The following is a 22,293-nucleotide window of genomic DNA, read 5'->3' as shown; positions in this document are numbered from 1 at the left end:
CAGCTGAATTGACTAGAGCTGGTGAAGCAGCATTCAGTTCAAAAATTCAAGGCCAAGAAAGCCACTGCTCAGCCCCAAATCAGTTCCACAGGAAGACCAGAATGACACTTTCGGGAGAGGGGCTGCAAGAGTCTTTCCCTCCTGTCCTCCTTAGTGCCAGAATGTTTGCCTGCCAAATGTTTCTGGCCTGTTTCCTTCAAGGTCACCTTCCTTCCTCATTGCAGACACAGAGCCCAAGGAAGAAGCTCTGATGGACTTGTCTGGCGAGGGTGGGTTCTTGGAAAGGAGCCAAAGCAGCGCAGATACCCAGGAGGATGGAGCGGCCTTCACAAAGCCTTACCAGTTTTGCTGCAAATTCTGGGCCTGGGCTCACATGACACCCCAGGCAGAACAAAAGCAGTGGGTAAAGTTTTGGGTTTTGGGGCTGAAGGGGTTGCAGAGTTCAAAGGTCAGCGCACCAACCCAGGAACTGGGCACTAGCATTTTCTGAAAAGCAAACTGTCTCTTCCAGGTTCTGTGCATTTAATCACCCGTGGCTGCTGAAATACAGCCATCTTGCAAAAGATTCTTTTTCACAGGAAACTCTGCTGGAATAAGTTTTAATTCCTTTCTTCAGTCTGCAAGTGATCTCTCAAGGGATAAAATCAAAGAATGTAGGACAAACAAATTTGCTGAGCCTCCCAGAAGGATGGTTTCATCATTATGCATGTTTAAATCCAAAATCCCAAAGGGAGGTTGCTGGCATCTGCTAATGTTAGGAAAGCCAAGATGCACGTTTGACAGATGAATTACACTTTAGTCTTGAACAGCTGGAGCATCTTGGGAGAAAAGTAACACACAACTGGCCCACCTCCAGCCACCCAACTCCATTCTGGGTTGCTGATGAAAACAAGGAAGGAAAAGGAAGGACCTCTCTGTTGTTTGGGCTGTCTAACCACAGGGAAAACTAGAGAAGGGTCTCCGGAGGGAAAAGTTTCCACCAGCTACACCAAGCATCACTTGAAAAAAGCCAAATTTATTTTCTCCACATCTAAAAAACAGCCAGAGTTGAAAAAAAAGCCAGGGTTTATTGCAAATACTGCTTCTCTGCTTCTTGAGAGTCCAAGTCAACTTTCTCCAAAAGATACTTTCCCTGCAGCCCTTTCTGGATTGCGTCACAACAGCCCTTTCACCCATGGCCAAAGGGCTGAATCTGGCCTCTCTTCCTCACTTGTTTTTCAGGCACTTCTTGCGACTCATGTTCGGGTTCAGGCGCCTCCTGCCTGCACCCAGCGCCGCATCCCGGATCTGCAGATTGGCTGCCCGGCTGTGAATGTCGTGTTCAGCAAAAGGAGAAACTCCAGCCACATAGTCGGGGTCAAAGGCATTGGTCTTCTGCCTGGCCTTGCGGGAGAGCCGCTGTTGCGGGAAGCGCTGGTCCTCTGTCAGGTGGGGGTTACTGGCGTGCTTGCCTCCTTGCGGAGCTGGCAGGGAATGCTGTGGAGACAAGGCCGGCAGGCCGTTAACCCCGGAGGCCATGGCCTTCCTTGGACTGCAGGGGCCCTGAGTAGCCTTGACCTGCCCAACTGGTTCTCTGGCCTGGGGCAGGTGAAGCAGGGAGTGGCTGCCTAAGGTAGCTTGGCTGCTCCCAGCCCAGCCCTTCTCATGCGGGAGGTGTGTGTGTGAGGAGAGGCGGGCTGGAGCACTGGCGGCCCTTAAGCTAGAGAGTAAAGAGCAGGCAGAAGCAGACCACCCGGATGGGGCAGACTCACCCGGAGGCCACGTGGGTTCAGGACTTTGGGGTTCTGGGAAAAATGTAAGTGGAAGCTGCCATCATCTTTCACTGTCACGGCCACTTTCTTCAGCGTCTTGTTCCCACAGTGGGGACAGAAAAGCCGGGTCATCTTTGACGTTGTCCTAGAGAGCAGCACATCAGCCCCATGAATGCCCCGTGGCTTCCCAGCCAGCAGGCAGCCTGTGCGCTTGCAAACCACGTACCTGAAGCAACCATGGCAACGCAGGATGTAGCTGCGGGCATGCTGGATCAGCAGGCCGTTGAATGCCAGCACATGCAGCCCCATCTGCAGCAGGACATTCTGGGAGAGACAGGGAAAAGGCAAGTCAGGCGGGCTCAGAGCATGGCCAGGCCCAACCGGGGTGAACAGCGGGCTGCCTGGTCTCGCCTGCTTGCCTGCATAGCAAAGTCAGTGGTGATGCAGCCAACCTGCACCTGGGCAGGCTCACTCCCCCAGCAAGGGCTCTGCTGCATCTGCTCGATGTTCCTCGGTGTGATCCAGCCGTCCTCCTCGCCGCTCTCCTGGCCTTCAGGGTCCTCCGCCTCCAACAGAAGAGGGTCTGCTTTCTGTGCAGGATGGAACAATTGGGCAGGATCTCTGGCACTCGGTACCTGTCCAGCCTACCGAGCCAAGAAATCCCCCACGTGCCAGTCATGCAGCCGCCCCAGCTGTGAGGGAAGGGAGGCAGTGGATCGCCTACCAACAGGCCTTCCAGGTCCTCCTCTATGTTAGGCAGAGGGCTCCTCCAGAACAGGAAAGAAGAAAACTCAGTCTCTGCAAGTGCCACAGGATCTCCCGGATCTCTTTCTGCTACCAAAGGGATCTTCTCACTCCCTGGGCATTTTGTCTCAGGGTTGAAAGTGAAAAGCCAAATGAATCTCAGCCTCCCCGGGGCACCTGTCGGTCAAGGCAGCGGCTGCGCCCAGGAACCGGCAAAGCAGCAGCCCTTTCCCTGCTTCTTCCAGCCTCTTGCCTTGGGGAAGGCTTAGTGGGAGGAAGGAGATTCTGCTGAGGCTCCCAGTTGGGGCTTCAGCACCAGGGCCAGCCAGCGCTGCTCCTTCCAGGGCCAGGAGCAGGCGGGAAGCTGCCCCACCGGAGTGGTTGACCCCACAATTACCTGGGGGGGACATGGAAGCCAGGAACGTCAACCGGTGCTTCGGGGTGACGGTGTGTTAAGCTGAGCTGCACCTGCAGAGAGAGGCGCTGTCTTGGTGGAGGGCAGCAGCGCCCGGCCCCCTTCCCCACCGAGCCCCCTCCTCGCCGGCAGCTGCGCGGCATAAAAGTGGGCGCCAGAGGTACCTGAGGCCGTGGCTCCGTCCGCAGGGGGCGCCCCCGCCGTGCTCGGCCTCCAGCTGCAGCGTCAGGGCCAGGACCTGGATGTCGGCGGCGGAGAGGCTGCGGAAGTCGCCCGTCTGCTTGGAAAACTCGCTCACTGCGGGCATGAGAGAGAGGCCGCGCTTGCCTGGGGCGGGGGGCAAGACCCGGGGAGCGAGGGCCGGGGGAGGGCCGGGGGGTCGAGGGGTGGGGGGGTCGAGGGCCGGGCGGTCACTCACCTAGCCGCACGTGCTCGGGGAAGGGCTGCCGGAGGAGCAGCTCGAAGGGCAGCCCCGCCAGCCGCCGCCGCGCCGCCCGGTCCCGGATCTCAGCCAACACCTCCCGGGTGGTGTAGACGCGCCTGCCGATCTCCTGCGGGGACAGCGGTTAGCCCGGCTCGCCCCCTCCTCCACCCCCTCCCTGCGCCGCCGTCCAACCACCCCCGCGGTACCTGGAGCGGCGCCCCCGCAGGAAGGCGCTGGCGTCGGCCACGAGATGCTCCACGGGCGCCATCCTAGGCCCGGCCAGAGAGCAGGGACGCGCTACAGCCTGCACCGACGCCGGAAGAAGTGCCGCGGTTTCCGGGTGCCCCCGCCATTCATGCGGCCGCTCTACCCGTCGCGCTGCGCTCGCTGGTCCGTCCGTGCCCGGGTGACCCGCCGTCACGTGACAGGCTCCAGAGGCGGAAGCGCTCGGGAGCCGCGCCGGCAGCCGCAGCCAGAAGCCCCGCGGGGCCCGGAGGTCGCAGCGGCCGCGTCGCTCCGCAGGTGCGTTGAGGGCGGCCGTGGCCAGGAGGCGAGCCTTGCCCCTCGGCCCGCTCCCCGCCGCCCCGGCTGCCCCGGCCGCCCCGGCCGCCCCGCTCCCCACGGACTTCGCCCCGGCAGAGCCAGGCGGGGCCTGTTTCGCTCCGCTGCCGCCGCCGCCCTCCGGAGCCCCGCGCGGCCGAGCCGCAAACCAAGCCAAGCCGCCGCCGCCGCCGCCGCCTCTGGGCCGCCCTTTTCCCCGCGTTGCGGCGGATCCCAGCTCCGGGCTCATCCCGCGGTGGCCGCCGAGCTCTTGGGCGGCCCAGGGAGCCCTCAGCGGGGAGAAGCCCGGGCGCCCGGCCGGCCTCCTTGCGGTGGGGGAGGCTCTGCGGCCGGCCAGCCTGGAGCTGAAGCGCCGCGCTGTCGCCTTGCAGGGCTGATGATGCGATGGCCTCGGAGGGGCTTGCTGGGGAGAAATCTCCGCTCACCGTGAAAGGTGGGTCCCGCTCCGCCGTAAGGCTGCCCTCCTGCCCGGCCCAGGTCCGTCGCCAGCAACCGCGTTTGCCTGCCCGGGTGTCAGCGGGGCCGCCTTCCTCCTCCTCCTCCTCCTCCGGCCGTAAAGGGGAAATGCTGCCGTGTTTTCGCCTGGCGGCATCCCCTCAGCGGGCCGACCGGAGCTCTGCCTCTGCCCTGGCAGCTCTGCTAAGAGCGGGGGTGGGGTGGGGGGAGCCCTCCTGGACGGTCCCGCCGCTGTCCCGGCTTCTGTTGCCGGGAGACGTTTCCTCGGAGCGTCCCCTGCGCCTCGGGTGGCCCAGCCTAGGCCTTCCTGGGCTCTGTCCCTTCCCTCACAGGCCCCCCTTTCTTGAAAGCTCCCTGCCTGGCGTTTATTCTTCCCGTTTAGTGACCATGAAAACCTCCGTCACTCTGTGGCCTTTGGAACCAGGAGCTCAGCCTGGTGCAGATGCAGCATAGTTGGGGGACACCCAACGCCCCCCCCCCTCCAGCCCGTGGAAGGAAGAGCCTGCCTAGGTGGCCCCTTCAGGCCGGCCAGCTGCCTGCCATGTCTCCTGAGGGCCAGTAGGGGGCTCCCAAAGCCCAGCCGCTTCTGGCCGGCCCTGGCGCTGCCCTGACGCCCCCTTTCTGGCTCCACGTGAGACGGGCCTGGGGGTGCTGAGCTCCCTCAGTTGGGCGTTGTGGCCCACGGAGGCAACGGTTGCTTTGCACCTGGGAGGCTTTGGCTAAACGCTTTCAGTCAATTGAAAGGGAAGCCGGTGTGACCCTTTGGCCCCGGACCCTGCCAGGCACATAAAGGGCGGGTGCTGCTGTGTGCAGAGCGGCCGGGTGGGCGGCTGGGAGCAGAGGCCGGGATGAGGGTGGGCGTCAGCCTGTCCCTTCTTCCTCCCACAGTTGTTTCAGCCAAGCCCAAGGCCCAGGGCCGCCAACCTCGCATCACCTCCTTCGTGGAGGTCATAGCAGATGGACTCGCCAGCGAGGCCAAGAAAACGGGGAGGCAGACCGGGAGCTCCGAGCTGCTCTGGAATGAGAGCCTGGTGCTGTAAGGACCGGGGCCCTGAGCAGTTGGGGGAGGGGACAGGCCTGCTCCATGGAAGCCGAGGGCTGGGGGCTGTGCCAGGCAGATCTGCAGGAGGACTGGGTGCAGATTGCTCTGCCGCAGCTGCCTCCGGGTTGGCCTGCTCTTCAGGGCGGAAGGCTGGGTGCTCCCGCCTGCTGCTCTTGGGTCTGCCCGGTTCCCCGCTCTTTCGGAATGGTTGGCGTGTCCGCTAGTCCCAGGGCTCCACACCCCGTCCTCCTCTCTCCCAGGAACGTCACTTCTCAAAGCCGCCTGGATCTGAAGCTCTGGAGCTGCCACACCCTGCGCAATGAGCTGCTGGGAGTGGCGTCCGTCAGCCTCTCCAGCGTGCCGAAGCAGAGCCAGGAGAAAGGTACCTCTCTGCTCCACTGAGCCCGGCCCTCCTGGCCTCGCTGGGCCTCCTGGCAGCAGAAGCGCCCAGCCGGGAAAGGAACAAGGCCGCCTTGTGAGCAGCTGGGCGGCCTTCTAGGCCCGCAGTGGGGCGATGGCAGCCGCGGCAGCAGCAGCTGCCAAGATGAAGGCCGTCCCTCCTCTGGCTGCTGGCCATCTGCTGCCCCGCTTGGCAGTGACTGGGGTGGCCCTGGGCAGCCCTGGGGCGTGAAGAAGGTCTCCATTCAGGGGCAGCGCAGCTCCTCACCCCCCCACCCCACCCCCGGCTCTCCGGCAGAGGAAGCTGCTTGCTGAGGGGGCTGGGCCGAAAGGAAACGGGGCATGGGGGCTCCAGTTTGGCCTGCCAATCTCGACCCCTTGGGGCGGGGGCGTCAGGTTGACTCAGGAAGCACTGGGGCCGGTTATGGTCACCCTGCCTGGGGCACACTTAGTGGCTGGGGCAATAGTGGGGCGAGCCTCCCCTTTCCCCACCTGCTTGCTCACCTGAGCCATCCTCCTCCGTGGATACAGTGCTCCTTTCATAAGGTGAAAGGCAATTTGGGGAAGCAAATGGAAACAATTCCGTTGGGTGCAGGAGGAGAATGGCATTGGCCTGGCTTCGGCTGCAGGGAAAGGCTTTGAAGGCTGCCGCTGGGCCCCGGGGCTCTGGGGTGACACTCCCCCAGCTGTTGCAAGCCAGGATGGGAGAGGTGCTGGGTGGTGGGGAGGCCCGGCTGCTCCATCTCCTGCATCCCCCAAGGGCTTCTTCCCGGCTTAGCCCAGGAATGGGGCAGCCGGGGGACTTCACCTCCCAGCAAGGGAGGGGAGCAGGGAAGCCGACTGACCCTTGCCAGGCTCTGCCCAAGAGATGCCACTCGATGGGAAGAGCGGGCTTGTGGGTAGACTGACCACCGGTGGACCTCCTGGCTAGGCCCTCCTTCCTTAAGCTAGGACCAAGCTGGCCAGGCTCTGAGGCAACAGAGCCGCACAGGAGCTGCCTTCCACCCTACTGGGGGAGAGACCTTCCTGGGGTCAGCTGAGCCCTGCCAACCGCCCTTCCTCCCTGAGCAGCTCTCCCTCCGCCCCTGCTGCTCCTTGAGGGCCTCTCAGGGCTGCTGGGGGGGGGGGGGGGAGGGGGTAGACCGATGGATGGACAGGCAACCCCCTGCCCCTTGAGCAGGGGGGGTGGTCTGAACACACCCAGGCCCCTCCAGCCCCTCCTTGCAAGGGCCTCTTTGCTCTCCAACCTTAGGGGGAGGGGTCTCCCTTTCCTGCCTGGCCTGATGAGCCCAGCCCCAGTGGTGTCTGGGCTGGGAGGAGGCCCTGGGCCAAACGGGGGTGAGGGGGGAGTTGATTTCCTGGTTGTGGTTGTACCTGGAGCGGGTGGGTGTGTATGGGGGCAGGGGGGGGCGGGGGGTTAAAGGAAAAGCAGTCGGCCCTGTGGGTGAAGAGCCCAAACAGAGTCCTCCCTGTCCTGCTTCACAGTTTGTATTCAGGGATATTTTGGGAGCCCCCATCCAGCCCCTCCCACCGCTTTTGCTGCTGCTGCCTGCAGGGAGGGAGCCCCCCCCAGGAAAGGCTGCCTTCTCTCCGCAGACGCCGGCCCGGCAGACGGCTGCTCGGCATGGGGGGGGGCAGCCCCTCCACCAGCCTGCACCTCATGAGACACTGGGTGCTGTGGGCCTTTCTCTTCCCGCACACACAGAGCCGTTCGGCAGGTCAGCTGCTGCTTCTCGAACTCTTGTGCAACCCGTTATTTCCAGCTTTTTCCACGCAGCGTCTCTGGGTTTCCAGATCTTGAAATATAGAATCAACACTGAAAACAATTTTCCAGAAGAGAATCTGAGCGCTATTTAAAAAAGAGAAAATGCTGTTTTGTAATTCTGAAATGATGGTTCTAAAATTATTATTTTTTCCTTTCTGGCAATTTTAATGCGCTAGTTTGTGATTAGTTGCAGTTCTGAGGTGCTTTTATGTACACTTTTCAAACACTGAACCTCTTCTCCCCCTCCCCCACCCCAGTGCAAAATTCAGGCTCTTCTCATTTCTCCCCAGGCCGAGTCTCCCTCCTGGAAGGGGCCTTGTCCCCAAGCCCAGTTCCTCTTTTCTGGAGTCTGTTCCGCTCCACTTGGGGGGGGCTTTGGGGAGCGACTGGCATGCTCCCCCCCTGCTGTGGCTCCTGCCCACTCCCACCTCCAGAGGGAGTCCCAGCCAAGGGAAGCTCTGCTGCCCAATTCAAGGCTGGCCTGGGAAGCCCCCTTGGGCAGCTGAAGGGGTCTGGCCTGATGGGGCCCCCAAGTGGGGCTTTTGAAGGATGAGCTGAACCCTCTGCTGGGAGGGGGCTCTCATCTATGGGGAGGCAAGGAGGATCTGGGGAGCAGCAGTGGGGGACTGGACAGCTGAGGTGGGGCAGAGCAGACGTGGAAGGTCGTGATGGGGCGTCTCCCCAGCATGAAAGGAGACGGGGGCGCGCTGGGCGGGTCCCTTCTGGAAACCAGGCCAGGGGGTGGAGGGTCTCTGCAGGCTGCCTTGAGCTGGGGTTGGGCTCCTGCTGGCCCCAGGAGGGAGGCAGCCAGCACGGGGGAGGCAGTGGCTCCTGCGGGCTGCTGTGTGTGAAGAGGAAGAGAGCAGAGCTGGGGCATTGTGGGCACTGATGGGCCGTGGCTTTCGCCCTCGCAGTGGAGACCAAGCCAATGACCCTGAACCTGCAGGCCGAGAACAAAGGCGGCCTCCTCTCGGGCGGTGAGCTGACCGTCTTCCTGGAACGGCCGGGCATTGAGGCGGGCAGCCTGACTAATGGCGCCGTCGCAGCAGACGAAGGTGAGCAAGCAGCAGCTGCCCACGATGGGTGCCCCTCCCCGTCCCTGCCTGCCTCTGCGGTAGCCGGGGATGCTCCCTGGGGAGCCTGCAGGAACCCCGGGCCCCACCCGCTGCGCCCTCCGGTCGGGGGCTGGGGCTGGCGCCTCCTGGGAATGGGCTCCGAGGCCTGCCGGAAAGCACCCACCCAGGAGCTGCCCCACAGAAATCCTGCACCGTTTCTCCAGGCCGGCCTTCTGTTGCAAGCCCTCAGTCCTGGGGGCCGGGGGGGGATGCTGCCCAGGCTTGGCTCTGTGCGTTTCCCAGCTTCTTGCTCTTCTAGGACCGCAGGGAGCCAGGAGGGAGCCTGGGGGCCCAGCTGCATCCTCGGAGAACGGGCCCCAGGCCCCCAGCACAAACTGCCTTGGTGGCTGCTCCAGGTAAGGCTCTGGATGGGGGAAGATGCCCGAAGGCTCCTTGGGCTGCAGCGGGAGGAGAGCCGCCCCAGGGCTCCCCTCCCCAAAGCATCCTGCCCTGCCCTTCTGCTGAGGTGGTCCTGCGGGGCCTTTTCAGGGGCCCTCACCAGGCGCCCTGTGGGTCCCTCGGCTGCAGCCAATACTCCCTGGTGTGCAGACTCGGGAGCTGCTCCTCCTCAAACACACCCTCTCGGGGTGGGGGGCGTGATCACCCTATTCGCTGCACCTTTCCTGAGGGAGGAGTCAGGGAGGGAGCTGCAGCCCCTGCCCCACTGGCTGACTGGGCTCCCTTGCCACCCCCCCCCCAGTCTCCTTTGTTGCTCTGCCCGTTGGCTTCCTGGGCCTCTGGCATCACAGCTCTGGGCCTCATACGGGCATTTGGATGGGGGAACTGAGGGCCTGGCTTGCTCTCCTGGCCTGTGGTTGCCTCCCCCCCAGCAACACCCATGTTGCTGCCCTGGTCCCATTTTAAGCTCCCTTATAAGCACTGCCGTGGGACTGCCTTGGTTCACTTCCATGAGCTATTAAAAGGCGGTGCCAAGTTAGGAAGGCTACGCCCAGCCCTCTGCCAATCCGTTGTCCTTTGGAAGCAGCCACGGGGGTGGCGGGGGCACAGCATGCCAGGGGAGCCTCCTGCCCTTGTTTGTGGGCTGGTTTTCTGGAGGTTGCTCTCCTCTTCCCCTGTGCCCAGCCTGGTGTTAGTCCCAGGGCATTTTGGGTATGTGGGATCGTGCCACCCCCATCAGGGGAGTCAGTGGGTTGATTGTGTTAATTCATCTTTGGCATCAATCTTATAACACGGTTCTGTGAGCGCCTGAGGGGAGGGGGCAGCCCATCTTTCTGGAGCCCGCCTGGCTGAGGATTCTGGGAATTGGAGTTCCCCAAGAGAGGCCCTTCCCTGGTTCCGCCCTGGAGCGTTGAGTGGCCCTTGCAATGGGGGGGCCGAGCAGGGACAGGCTGGCCCGGGCGAGGGCGGGAGAGCCGCTTTCCCTTCAGCCCTCAGCCAGGGGCGCCCAGCCCTCCCCTTCATTCCAAACCGCTGGGCCCCTCCAGGCTCCTGTGATGCTGGGGCCCAGCAGGAGAACGGTGGCCTCTGCGCCAAGCATCTCCTGGGGCTGCTAAACCTTGGTGCTCCCAAAGGAGCCCCGCCAGCCCCCCAGAGGGACACGGAGGCCTCTGGCCCAGGAGTCGGAGGGACTAAATCCCCGGTGCAGGGGCAGCCCCACCACCTGGAGGTGTGTGCGGGGGCGCTGCCAGTGGTGATCTTCCCTTTCTTTCCTCCCCAGAGTACCCGGGTCGGCAGCGGAAGCCCCCAGGCCGAATGTGACCCCCCTGGAGCAGAAACCAAGCCTGAAGATCCAGTCTCCGCAGCTGGGCAGAGGCCAGCAGGACAGCCAGAGCATGGCAGGTTGGCCTGGGCAGAGGGAGAGGCCTGTCCAGCAGCCCCTAAGTTGACAGTTGCACTCTGGCGGGTGGGGTGGGGTGGGGCTCCAGATGTTGCCCTCTGGCCGGGGCTCCTGGGGGCGCCTGGGGCATTGGTGCCACGGTGGGGAAGGCGCTGTTGAGCCAAGGGAGGGGCTCTGTCTTTGCAGGGAACGGAGAGTCCGAGAGCCCTGCAGCCGAGGCTGAGGAGGAGCCGGCTGGGGCCCCGGAGGTGCCCCCCCAGCCCAGCGTGGCTCAGCCCCCCGCAGAGGCCGAGGAGGCAGGCCCAGGTGTCCAGGCCTCCCAGGCGGCAGTCCAGGCGCTGGAGACTCTGCCAGCCGGACGGGGGCAAGGGGCCCTCTGCCTGGGAGCCACAAGGGAGGGACCGTCTGTGGGTGTGTCCAGCAGAGGAGAGGTGGGGCAGCTTTGGGGCAGGCCTGGCAGGAGAGGCCGGCAGCCTGGCGCACGGCTCTGGCCTCCTTCCACCAGGGGCTCTTGCGCTGGCCCCCTTCCCCCCCCACCAAGCCCAGAGGCCTCCTGCATTTTCCAATGGAAGCGCTCCAAGGACGGGGTCTGCGGGATGGGTGTGTCACCGCCAGGTACTCAGTGCCTCCTTGTGTAGCTGTGTGAGCCCTGTTGTGCTCGGCTCAGCAGCTGCTGGAAAAGTCCCAGCCTCTCAGCAGGGTCTCTTTCACGCCCCCCTGGCCTCGCCTGTGGTGAGAGGCTGTGTGGGGGGGGGGGGGCAAGAGGCCCATCTCCAAGCCCTGCCTCCCCTTCCCCCAGTGGCTTCACACCCCATTGGCGCTTGCCCTCCCTTCTTCTCCCCTTTGCCCAGCCCCATTGGAAGGGGGGCGGACGGCTTCCAAGGGCCGGAGCTGGGCTCTGCAGAGGAGCCGCTTCCTGGGGACCCCATCCAGAAGCCCCCTCCCCAGAGGACTTAGTGGCTGCCCTCCAGTCCAGCATCTGCTTCCTATCAGCAGCGCGTCTGGCCTGGGGACAGCCAGCCACTCTGGCTGAGGCAGGGCGTGCACCCACTCACCCTTCCCCTGCCTCCTGTGCACACAAAGACGCCTTATGCTGCCTGCCACAAGCAGAGCCCAGGCTGTGGCTCCTTGCGCAAGGCCGGGCCTCTTGCTTGGATGGCAAGCGTGGCTCCACGTGGCCGTTCTGCTCCCAGCAAAGCGTGTCTTGGTGGCTGCGCTCGGCCAGTGGCTGTGGCCGGCAGGTGCCCCGCGCGGAGGAGCTCCCGGACTTCGGCCGGAGGGGAGGAACCGGGCTCTCTGGGAATAGCCCCTGCGGTTCCCTTCACTTCCTCCTCTGCCTCCTTGCCCACAGTTGGGAGCAGCGGGAGCTGCCTAACGGGAGGGTCTACTATGTGGACCACAACACCAAGAGCACCACCTGGGAGCGCCCCCTGCCGCCAGGGTAGGTACTGCGAGTTGCAGGGCTCACCCAAAGCCCCCAGGGATTCCGGCTCCAGGCAAGCTGGCCCCCAGCCCCCCCGTCCAAACACCCCCGGCCCTGGCCAGCAACCCGGAGGTGCTGAACACCCAGCGACACGGGGGACCCCGAGGGAAGCCAAGTTAACCTGGTGAGGGGCTCCTTTTATGTGCAGCTGGGAGAAACGTGTGGACCCCCGTGGCAGGTATTACTTTGTGGACCACAACACACGCACCACCACGTGGCAACGCCCCACTGCTGAATACGTGCGCACCTACGAGCAGTGGCAGAGCCAGCGCAACCAGCTCCAAGGCGCCATGCAGCAGTTCAGCCAGAGGTTCCTCTACCAGGTAGGGGCCTTCACACACACACACACACACACACACACACACCAGGGACCCCCCCCCTTTCTCTCAGAGGCAAAAGACCCTGCCCAGAATCAACACCAGGTCCAAAGGAAGTCAGGCCGATCCCTCTTGGGACCCTCCTCGGGCATTCCCGGATCCCAGGATCCTTCTGGCTCCACTGAATCTTCCTCAGGCAGAAGCAGGGGCAGCAGCACAGGGCGGGCAGTAGGTAGGCAGGAAAGGAAAGAAGGGAAAGGGAAGGGGAGAAGGAGAGAGAAAGGAAAGGGAAGGAAAAGGATAGGGAAGGGAAGAAGGAGAAGGGAAGGAAGGACAGAAGGAAGGGAAGGGAAGGGAAGGAGAGAAGGAAAAGAAAGGGAAGGGAAGGGGAAAAGGAGAAGGAAAAGGGAAGGGAAGGAAAGAAGGAAAAGGAAAAGAGGGAAGAGAAGGGAAGGAAAGAAGGAGAAGAAAAAAAAGGGAAGAGAAGGAAAGAAGGAGAAGGGAAGGGAAGGGAAGGGAAGGACAGAAGGAAGGGAAGGGGAGAAGGAGAGAGAAAAGAAAGGGAAGGAAAAGGATAGGGAAGGGAAGAAGGAGAAGGGAAGGGAAGGACAGAAGGAAGGGAAGGGAAGGGAAGGGAAGGGAAGGAGAAGGAAAAGAAAGGGAAGGGAAGGGAAGGGGAAAAGGAGAAGGAAAAGGGAAGGGAAGAAGGAAAAGGAAAAGAGAGAAGAGAAGGGAAGGAAAGAAGGAGAAGAAAAAGAAAGGGAAGAGAAGGAGAAGGAAAAGAAAGGGAGGGGAAGGACAGAAGGAAGGGAAGGAGAGAAGGAAAGGAAGAAGGAGAAAGAAAAGGAGGGGAGGGGAAGAAGGAAAAGGAAGGAAAAGGAAGGAAAGGGAAGGGCAGGAGATCCAGAGGGCCAGGGATGCTCAGAAGAGGCACCTTCTCTCCCCTTCATGGGCAGCACAGTGGGGGGGCAGGATCAGGCCTCTGCCGCGCGCGTGTGTGTGTCTGTGCGCGAGCGTGTGTGTGTGTGTGTGTGTGTGTGTGTGGAGCAAAGTCCCTCACAAGCTGCTGTGTGCAACAACTTTGCAGTCCAGCCTAGGACTCCCCCTCCCTCCCCCCTGGTGGGACTGAGCCCTGCGCACCTTGGGGGCACAATGGCTTCCCTTTCAGCCTCCCGGCTCCCTCCAAGGACCCCGCTGGGAGGTGGGGAGGGGCTCTCTAAACAAGCAGCGGCTGCTGGCAGCTGGTTGCACCTCCGGCCGGCCCCTTTGCCCGCAGCAACCGCATAAAGGTGCTTTGTACCGGCCTGGGGGGCGGGGGGGCTGGGGCGACGCCTGTCTGGGTGGCATGAATGTGCCCTCTCAGGCCGAGTTTCTTTCGCGGCCCCGTGCGAGGGGGGGCGGTGGGCGGCCGGCCGAGCCAGGAAGCTCTGGGCGTGGCGGGCTTGTGGGAATGATTTCATTGGAAAGGCCTGCAGTATTTTTCCCTCTTGCCCGGGCTTGGAGGAGGCTGGCCGTGCGGCTGCGGTGGGGCTCCTGGCCTCAGCCAGCCCGGGCCAGAGGCGCTCCCACTGCTGCCCTGAGCAGGCACACGCCAGATGCCGCGCAGCTCCCTCCTCGGGCAAAGTGGGCCCAGCGGGCAGCGCCAGGGGTGCGAGAGGAGCCACCACCGGCAGCTGCCTCTGAGCCTGACCAGCCGGGCCCTGGCTTTGCTCCTTCCAGTCCTCCGGCACAGCTGCAGACAATGACCCCTTGGGCCTGCTTCCTTCTGGCTGGGGTAAGTACTCCGAACTCCATGGCAGCCAGCTCTGGGCTCTGGATTCAAATCCTGCCTACTTCCTTGTCTCCTGCTAGGAGGGGCCTCTCTTGGAGTTCCTGCACTCAGCCGTGTGGGGCAAGGTGGGGAGGGGGAAGCCCCCGAGAGCTGTGCAGGGCGGGGAGGCGGCTGAGGTGGAGGCAGAGGGAGCCCCGGAATCCCCGGCAGGAACCTGGCGGCTGGGAGGGGGGTTTGAAACGGCCTCTTTGGGGCAGCTTTGTGGCCCTGGCAAGCTAGGGGGCCAGGAGCCCACCTGCTCAGGAGTGACCCACACCGTCCTGTGGTAGTGAAGCCTAGTGAGTGCTGGCTTGGAGCTGGACCAGAGTCCAGAAGCTCCCAGTGCGAGTCCTCCCTTGGGCAGCCTAGTGCGCCTCACAGGAGGCTAGGGAAGATGGGAAGGCAGCGTTCTGTACACTCCCTGGAGTTGTGCCAGATACAGCTGGGTGGTCAATAATGGTTTTCTCCTCTGCCCTTCAAGGCTGGAAGGCTTTGCGAGGGGGTTGTGAGTGTGGGGAGGGGGCTGGGGCAGAGCCGAATGGCAGGACCTTCAGAGCTCTGCCACCACAGCCCCTCAGCAAGACGCCCGGCCTGGCTCCTCGGCCCTGAGGCTCCGGTGGGGAGAGGGAAGGGAGCCCCGGCCCTTGGTCCTCAGGCACCCCGAGCCCGATGGGAAGGGCCTGGGGCCCCGGGGCCTTCCAGGTGCCCCTGCTCTCTGCTTGACCTTAGCTGCACCCCCCACATACACACCTTTCTCTGAGCCGGGGACTGAGCAATGGAGCCTGCCCCCTCCCCCGGGCCTGTCCAGTCCTTCGGGGCCCGTCTTACGCAGGTTTGGGCAAGGGGCCCCAAAGCAGGGCTCTGCACCAGGCCTTGGACCGGCCAGCCCGGGCTGAAGGGGGCGCAGAGCAGGAGCCCTTCAGGGCCAGCAGAGGACCCGGCTTCCCTGCCGAAGGGCCTCCCCATCGCTCCTTCCCTTGCAGAGAAGCGCCAGGACAACGGGCGAGTGTACTACGTGAACCACAACACCCGCACCACCCAATGGGAAGATCCTCGCACACAGGGGTGGGTAGCAGGCCAGCCCGCCCGAGCCGCCCTCCGGGGCTGGCCCTCTTGCTCCGCTGGCTGGAGAGCCAGGCTGGGGCTTCTCCCCAGGTCCTGCCTGCTCCTGGGGGCAGCGGGGGAGGAAGGGAAGGCGGCCCATCACCAGCTGGGCCCCCTTCCTCCCGTGGCCAGGATGATCCAGGAGCCGGCACTGCCCCCTGGCTGGGAGATGAAGTACACGAGCGAGCGGGTGCGGTATTTCGTGGACCACAACACCCGCACCACCACCTTCAAGGACCCCCGACCCGGGTTCGAGTCTGGGTACGTTCCCCCTGCCTTGGCTCCCCATGGCCTAGCGAAGTGGGGGGGGGCTCCCTGGAGCTGGTGCAGTGCTCAGGGGCCCTTCACCTCCGTCCTCCCTCTTAGGAGCAAGCAGGGCGGCTCCCCTGGCGCTTATGACCGGAGCTTTCGCTGGAAGTTTCACCAGTTCCGCTTCCTTTGCCACGTGAGTCCCCCTGGGGGAGGGTCGGCCGGGGAGGGGGCTGGCAGGGCAGCCAGCAGGGCCCTCACCGCCCTCCCTCCCTCCCTCCCTCCCTCGCAGTCCAACGCCCTCCCCAGCCACGTCAAGATCAGCGTCTCGCGGCAGACGCTCTTCGAGGACTCCTTCCAGCAGGTGAGGCTCAGCCTTTGGGGGGGGGGAGCCCCCTGTCCACCCCCACCCCCCTCTGACCCTCTTGGTGGCTTCTCTTTCCAGATCATGAACATGAAGCCCTACGACCTGCGGCGCCGGCTGTACATCATCATGCGTGGAGAGGAGGGTCTGGACTACGGGGGCATTGCCCGGTGAGTGGCCAGGGCACGGTGGGGGTGGGGCGGAGCTGCTGGTCTAACCTCCCCCCACCCGGAGACTTAATGCAGTCCTGCTGGAAGGTGCGGAAGGAGCAGGGCTGCCACGGACCTCTGCCTGCCGCCATGCCCCCCCCTCCATGCCCAGCCCTCCCTGCGGGGGCACCTGACAAGTTTCCCGGTGTCCCGCCAGTGGTTTTACCCTATGGTAGGTGACCTGGTGCTGTTCTACCACAGGGTAGAACCACGGACGGGATGCCGGGGCTCTGCACCAAGCGAGGCAGCCAGGGCTGGGGGGGGCGGGAGAGGTGGGGAGGGGCTGCCGGGTGGGGGAAGGAGCTTCACCGGCCGTTCCTCTCCCCCCAGCGAGTGGTTCTTCCTCCTCTCCCACGAGGTGCTGAACCCCATGTACTGCCTCTTCGAGTACGCGGGCAAGAACAACTACTGCCTGCAGATCAACCCTGCCTCCTCCATCAACCCCGACCACCTCACCTACTTCCGCTTCATTGGCCGCTTCATCGCCATGGTGAGCCAGTCCCTCCCTCCCGGTCCTGGGGGGGCGGGGGAACGAGGCTGCCCGGCTGGCTGGGACTAAAGTCCTGGCATCCGCCCGTCTTCAATGCTTTGGGCAAAGGTGGGTCAGTGGGGTGGGCAGCAGCCTGGCTGGCCCCCTCCAGGGGCAACTTCTTTGCCCAGTTGAAGCGAAAGGGGCCCCCACCTTGGTCGTGTTGGAGGGGAAAAGCCGCCCGAGTCTAGAGCTGCCAACGGGGGCAGAATCTGCTGGCACAAATCTGATAAAAGAGAGAGGTTTTTGTGGGCTCAACTGATGCCTTCTAATACCCTTTGTTGGTCCGGAGGGTTGGCACCAGACGCTGCCCTCCTGTGCCAGGGGCCTATCCAGGCCACCTCCCCATAGCCTGCCTTTCCTCTGGGGGCTCAGGTCACGGGGTCTGGCTGCCAGCCGGGGAGCCGGGGCCACAAGACCTGGGCGCTTTGAAAAGGAGGGAAAGAAGAAACACCTGGAAAAGAACACAGTACAGTTTGTAGGAAGGAAAAGATTTCCTTTTCTGAAATAACCAGCCTCCCATCTCTGCTTCAGGCTGCGTTGTTTCTTTTAGCTTCCAAGTCGGGCATCGTGGAGGTTGACCTAATGGCCGAAGCGAAGGGCACAGACAGGTGCCTTGGTGGCCCCTCTCCCAGGGCAGCAGGGCCGTTCCTTAGCAGAGAGGGAGGGGGCAGTGCCCTCCGCACCAGCCTCCTCGCTTGCAGCTGTGCAGACGCTGGCTCTGCCCCCCTCACACCCTGCGGGCAGCTGCAGAAACACTTGAGCGCTCCAGAGCTCCCGGCACCCCTGGCCAGGGGCTGGATTCCGTTAGTGGGGCCGGCGGGGGAGGTCGGGAGCAGCCATTCCCCAACCGAGGCTCTGGCTCCTCCCTGGCATCTTGTCTTTCCTTGGCTCTGGGCAGGCCGCGCTGGGGCACTTGGGGGTGCCCTATCCCTGCCTGGGCTGGCGAGGGCCCTGGGCTCGATCTCAAGGCAGCCGACGCTTCGGTGTTGTGGCGAGGTCGCCCCCGGGGCTGTTGCTCAGCGTCCCAGAGATGCCAGAGCGCCATTCAGGGTCTTGGGGACAGGAGTGAGGCTTTGAGGGGTCTCCTTTCTTTGCAGGCACTCTACCACGGCAAGTTTATCGACACGGGCTTCACGCTGCCCTTCTACAAGCGGATGCTGAACAAGCGCCCCACCCTCAAGGATCTGGAGTCCATCGATCCCGAATTCTACAACTCCATCACCTGGATCAAGTCAGTTCTCCCGAGGCCCCTCGAGCGGCCCCTGCTGCCTCGCCCCCCCCAGGGGAGCAGGACCACTCTTTGGGAGGGAGGGAGGCGGGGTGGGGTGGGGGTAAAGGGGGTGGATTTCTAGCTGTGGCTAGTTGGGGTTCAGCTTTTAAAAGCCTCCCAGGGGAAGGGTCTGGGAAGGGCGCCTTCGTGCCTTGCGGAGCCCCCCAGCTTCCCTCTGGTGCCTGCAGGGAGAACAGCCTGGAGGAGTGTGCCCTGGAGCTCTACTTCATCCAGGACATGGAGATCCTTGGCAAGGTGACCACCCATGAGCTGAAGGAGGGCGGGGAGAACCTCCGGGTCACCGAGGAGAACAAGGAGGAGTACATCATGTGAGTCGAGCCGTCAGCCTTCCGGGCAGGAAGGGGCCTGGGCGCTTTGGCTGCGCACTCCTTCAGGGTGGTGGGGGCCCCATCCGAGTGAGGGGGGGTCCGGAAGTCGCTTGGGACACCCGCAGGGCAAAGCAGTTGGGCCAGAGAGTTTGGCCGAGTGCAGCTGTCTCCTGGCAGGCTGCTGACGGACTGGCGGTTCACCCGGGGTGTGGAGGAGCAGACCAAGGCCTTCCTGGACGGCTTCAATGAGGTGGCCCCTCTGGAGTGGCTGCGCTACTTTGACGAGAAGGAGCTGGAGGTGAGCATGTCGGGACCAGGTGGGAGCAGGAACCTCCAGCTCTTTACTCCGCCTCACAGCCTCACCTGGCTGAGGGAGGGAGGCCACTGATAGGCAGTCAGGATTGGTTTGGGTTTGGGGGCTCCAGGTTTTGACTCCTGGAAGCTCCGTGGACCAGTCCTGAGGTTTTCTTGGCAGGCCTCCCAGCAGGCGTCTGTCATTGCCTTCCCCCTGGGGCTGAGAGGGAGTGGCTGGCTTTCCTGGAGTCTGCCTGGCGCTTGAAACGCAGCTCCAAGCCAGTCCGTCAGAGGGGCTCAATCTACTGCGGATGAGGAGGGCCAGTCTTCCCCAAGGCCAGGCGGGCAGAGCCGATGCGCCATGCGAGGAGGCCAAGGCAGGCGGTCTTGTTTAATTCCTGGGCAAATGCACCTGTGGAAACAAACATCTTTGATTCATGCGTCCTGGGCTTCCTCCGTCAGCGAGTGGTTGCCGTCTCCTTCGGCAGCTCAGCCGGCCTGCTGAGAGCGCTTGGCTCAGGCTGACACAGCCGGATCTCTCGCTGTTTCCTCCCCAGCTGATGCTGTGCGGCATGCAGGAAATTGACCTGAGCGACTGGCAGAAGAACACCATCTACAGGCATTACACCAAGAGCAGCAAGCCGATCCAGTGGTTCTGGCAGGTGAGCAGCCAGAGAGACCCAGAGGCTCTGCAGCCCCTCAGCCCTGCACCCTCTGTGTGTGTGTGTGTGTGTGTGTGTGTGTGTGTGTATTCCCGGGACTGGTCAAGAGGCCTCCCGTCACCCCTCCCATCTGGTGGTCGCAGGTGGTCAAGGAGATGGACAACGAGAAGAGAGTCCGGCTCCTCCAGTTTGTGACCGGGACCTGCCGCCTGCCTGTCGGGGGATTCACAGAGCTCATTGGTAAGTCTGCCTGCCTCCCATGGAACGGACAGGGGAGGCAGGGCCCGTTGGGGAGGCCAGGCGTCCTTTTCCTCCACTGCTCCTCTCCATCAGGCAGCAACGGACCCCAGAAGTTCTGCATTGACAAAGTGGGCAAAGAGACCTGGCTGCCCCGAAGCCACACCTGGTGAGTCAGCGTGGCAGGACCCCCCCCGAAAGGGAGCAGAGCTGCTCCTGCTAACCGGCCCTTCCCTCCCTCAGCTTCAACCGCCTGGATCTGCCTCCCTACAAGAGTTACGAGCAGCTGAAGGAGAAGCTTCTTTATGCCATAGAGGAGACGGAGGGATTCGGGCAGGAGTGAGAGGAGCCTGAGAAGAGCCATCCTGCCTGCCAGCAAGGACCGAATCCTGGGCCGCACAGCATGGAGGGATTGTCTCGGGGACCCCTGTAGAGGAAGCCCCCTCGGCAAGGCTTAGATCCCAGAGCCCCCTCCCCCGAATCGCACTTCCCTGTCTGTCATGGGCACTTTGGGTCTCCTGCAGGCCCACCTCTCCCCCCTTGGGTCCAGCTGCTCCGGCCAGGGCCTTTCCTCACCCCCAGGGCACTTGAGTTCCCGCCCCCCCCCGCCCCGGACAGCATGCCCAAGCTCCCGCCAGGCTGGCCCCGAGACCTTCCCTCTCGGCAGCTGGGCCAGTGGCTGCGCTCCAGCTTGGCATGGGAAGATGCGGCTCAGGGCAACCCTCCCCGTTTCCAGATGGTGCCCGGCAACCTTGGCTCCTTTGCAGTCCAGCTCTTCTTGTCTCTGGAGAGCCCCAGCCAAGAGGCAGGCCTGGAGCCTGGCCACAGCAGGCCCCGGGAAGCATCCTGGCCCCAAAGGCAGGCAGCACCAGGGACAGTCGACGGTCTTCCTTGGGGCTGATCTGCGTGTGAATGTCTGGATTCCGATGGCCCCAGCTTGAGTTTGTGGCTGGAAAGCTGGAGGGTTACCCAGCAGAGGCCACTCCGGTCCCAGGAAGGGTGGGCTTGTGCATCTTAATGCTCTTGGAGCGGCCCTTGGTATATGAATGTGTATAAAAACATATATATGTGAATATATAAATGTGTATATAAATGTCTCTGGACACCAAGAATTGCAATAGCTTTGGATGGGATCCTAAGTAGTTTTGTACTGCACCATCTGCCTCAGTGATGCCACCTCTTGTGCAATAAACTCTCTGCAGCTGCTCGTGCGTCTCTGTGCTCCAGGTGGGGAGGGGGCTCATTTCCAGGTGAAAAGGAAGGGGGCCTATGCTCATGGGAGCTCCCTGCCTCTTGGGCTGGCGCAGTGCTCCACTTGTTCATAGGGTGAGCCGCCTCTCATCTGGCTGAATGGCATCGGCCCAGGTGCCAAAGCTCAACTTGTTTCCTCTGGCTGGAAGCAGTGGGGGGGGTTCTCCCTTACCCGGCCAATGCTTTAGCAGGGGCCCTGTGCCAAGGCGGGCACCTAGGGAGAGCGCCATGGGCCTGGTGAAGCTGCCTGGGTGGTGGGCAGGAGGACCAGGAGCCGTAGGGAGAGAGAGAGAGGCTGAGGGGAGGCCTGTATGCGCTCTGAGGGGGAGAGGAACCTGGTCTGGCACAAAGGGCCCGTCCTTGGCTCCAGGTGCGGCCAGGTTTTGCTTGGCCTAAAGCCAAGGGTTTCTGCTGCAAAGGCAGGGCCGTCCTCTTTCCTGGGGGAACGGAGGGAGGAGAGCTGGCTGGTGAATAGGCTTCTGCTTCCCGCCAACTTCAAAGTGCCCATGGTGATGCTGCCATCTTCCCTGCCCCTGTGCCATGTCATTGGGCATGAAGCCAAGTGATTGGGTAAAAGGGCAGGCATCGAGCTCCTTCAACCGCGTGCCACTTGCCATCCCTCCCGTGGAGGAAACTCTTGGGCTGAGCCAATCTGGCGGCTGCCCTTCCGCTAAAGGCAACGGAGCTTCCACTCTCGCAACCCCCCACATGGAGGGGGGGCTTGGTCTGAATTGCCAGCACCAACCTGGATTGGTCCCTCTTAGTGATTGGCCAGAAACACAGTCTGTTCTCCAGGGAAGACATGAAAAGGCGGACCCCCAGTTTCAGGTCTTTTGTCCAAGTCAGGACTGGCAGGACAGCAACAGGGTGGGACCGGATCACGCAATGGCAGAGTAGGAAAAACTGGTCCAAACTGGGATACTCTTTTAAGGGGGCTCCCATGCTTTGCTTTGAGTATACTCAGATAGTGGGAGTGGCCAACCCCAGCATTTATTGCTTTGTTCACGTTACCAAAAATCCGAAATCTAGAACAAGCTAAGTTTACAAACTGCAACAGTTCAAAACTAAAACCAACAAACCTCTGTATGGAACCAGGACATCATCCTTAGTAGGCCAAAATATGGCGCTCTTGTGAATGCGACCGCCAGGGTCCGTTAATCAACATTTAGAGCTTAGCAAGTTACGTGTTTATTTGGGGCCTTCTCATCTGCTGAGCACACCTCGACAGCGGCCCCGACGTTCTCTGAGGAACCGCCTTGCTTTCCTGGCAGCTTCAGTTCTGCTTGTTTTTGACGTAGCTGGAAGAAGGGAATGCAGAGCAAAGCACAACTTCTGGGCCCTCTGCTCAGAACGAAAGACCTGGCAAGACCCGTCCAAGCTTCCCAAATAAGGAAGTGTAAACGGTGCCATGGTGCCTGCTTCCCACAGCAGGTTGTGCAAGAGTGGCCACCTGGTGGTGCAAATCACAAGTACCGAAATCTGGGCTCCAGCTTTTTTAGAATGAGCCTCCTGCTGCTCCTCGAGACAGAAGAAGCCAGAAAGCATCTTCCCTGCCCATGTTTGCCCCCAAAGGAAGCAGAGACCAGAGCCACCCTGCTCAGCTGGCAGGATGGCAGCAACCAGGGAACCCTCCACTTCCTAGCAGGAATGCAGGGGGCCGCCCTCCCGCCTGCACAGAAAGCTGGGAGGACACTCCGGGCATCTCTGCGAGT

General features: G+C 62.7%; 2 protein-coding genes across 7 annotated transcripts; one reads left to right on the top strand and one right to left on the bottom strand.

Moving 5' to 3' along the window:
• Positions 1-995: 995 nt before the first annotated feature.
• NOB1 (NIN1 (RPN12) binding protein 1 homolog) lies at positions 996-3,617 on the bottom strand. Its single transcript, XM_087971340.1, is given in 11 exon segments — positions 996-1,476; positions 1,752-1,896; positions 1,978-2,075; positions 2,171-2,341; positions 2,476-2,624; positions 2,894-2,963; positions 3,075-3,100; positions 3,103-3,207; positions 3,329-3,461; positions 3,541-3,554; positions 3,557-3,617. Coding segments are annotated over 11 exon segments (1,227 nt in total). The 5' UTR covers positions 3,603-3,617; the 3' UTR covers positions 996-1,206.
• A 113-nt stretch (positions 3,618-3,730) lies between these two features.
• WWP2 (WW domain containing E3 ubiquitin protein ligase 2) lies at positions 3,731-20,537 on the top strand. Of its 6 annotated transcripts, none has more exons than XM_026684813.2 (24): positions 3,731-3,856; positions 4,267-4,328; positions 5,240-5,387; positions 5,654-5,775; positions 8,472-8,612; positions 8,932-9,028; positions 10,351-10,472; positions 10,657-10,828; positions 11,822-11,911; positions 12,132-12,276; positions 13,990-14,044; positions 15,064-15,145; positions 15,317-15,445; positions 15,551-15,629; positions 15,726-15,797; positions 15,879-15,967; positions 16,337-16,496; positions 17,636-17,769; positions 17,997-18,137; positions 18,315-18,435; positions 18,989-19,093; positions 19,237-19,333; positions 19,427-19,499; positions 19,574-20,537. In XM_026684813.2, exons 2-24 carry the CDS (start codon positions 4,280-4,282, stop codon positions 19,671-19,673), a joined length of 2,523 nt encoding a protein of 840 aa, XP_026540598.2. In that variant the 5' UTR covers positions 3,731-3,856; positions 4,267-4,279; the 3' UTR covers positions 19,674-20,537. The 6 variants fall into 6 exon arrangements, with proteins under 6 accessions (XP_026540598.2, XP_087827453.1, XP_026540596.2 ...); XM_087971327.1 differs by having other exon boundaries at positions 12,102-12,276; positions 19,431-19,499; XM_026684811.2 differs by having other exon boundaries at positions 12,102-12,276.
• Positions 20,538-22,293: the final 1,756 nt, after the last annotated feature.

The sequence above is a fragment of the Notechis scutatus genome, chromosome 9 (assembly GCF_049901735.1).
Source record: "Notechis scutatus isolate UNSWTSFEM ecotype Mainland chromosome 9, rNotScu1.2, whole genome shotgun sequence".
Classification (NCBI taxonomy): Eukaryota; Metazoa; Chordata; class Lepidosauria; order Squamata; family Elapidae; genus Notechis; species Notechis scutatus.
The sequence above is the reverse complement of the archived record's forward strand: the minus strand, read 5'-3'. Positions and strand labels throughout refer to the sequence as shown.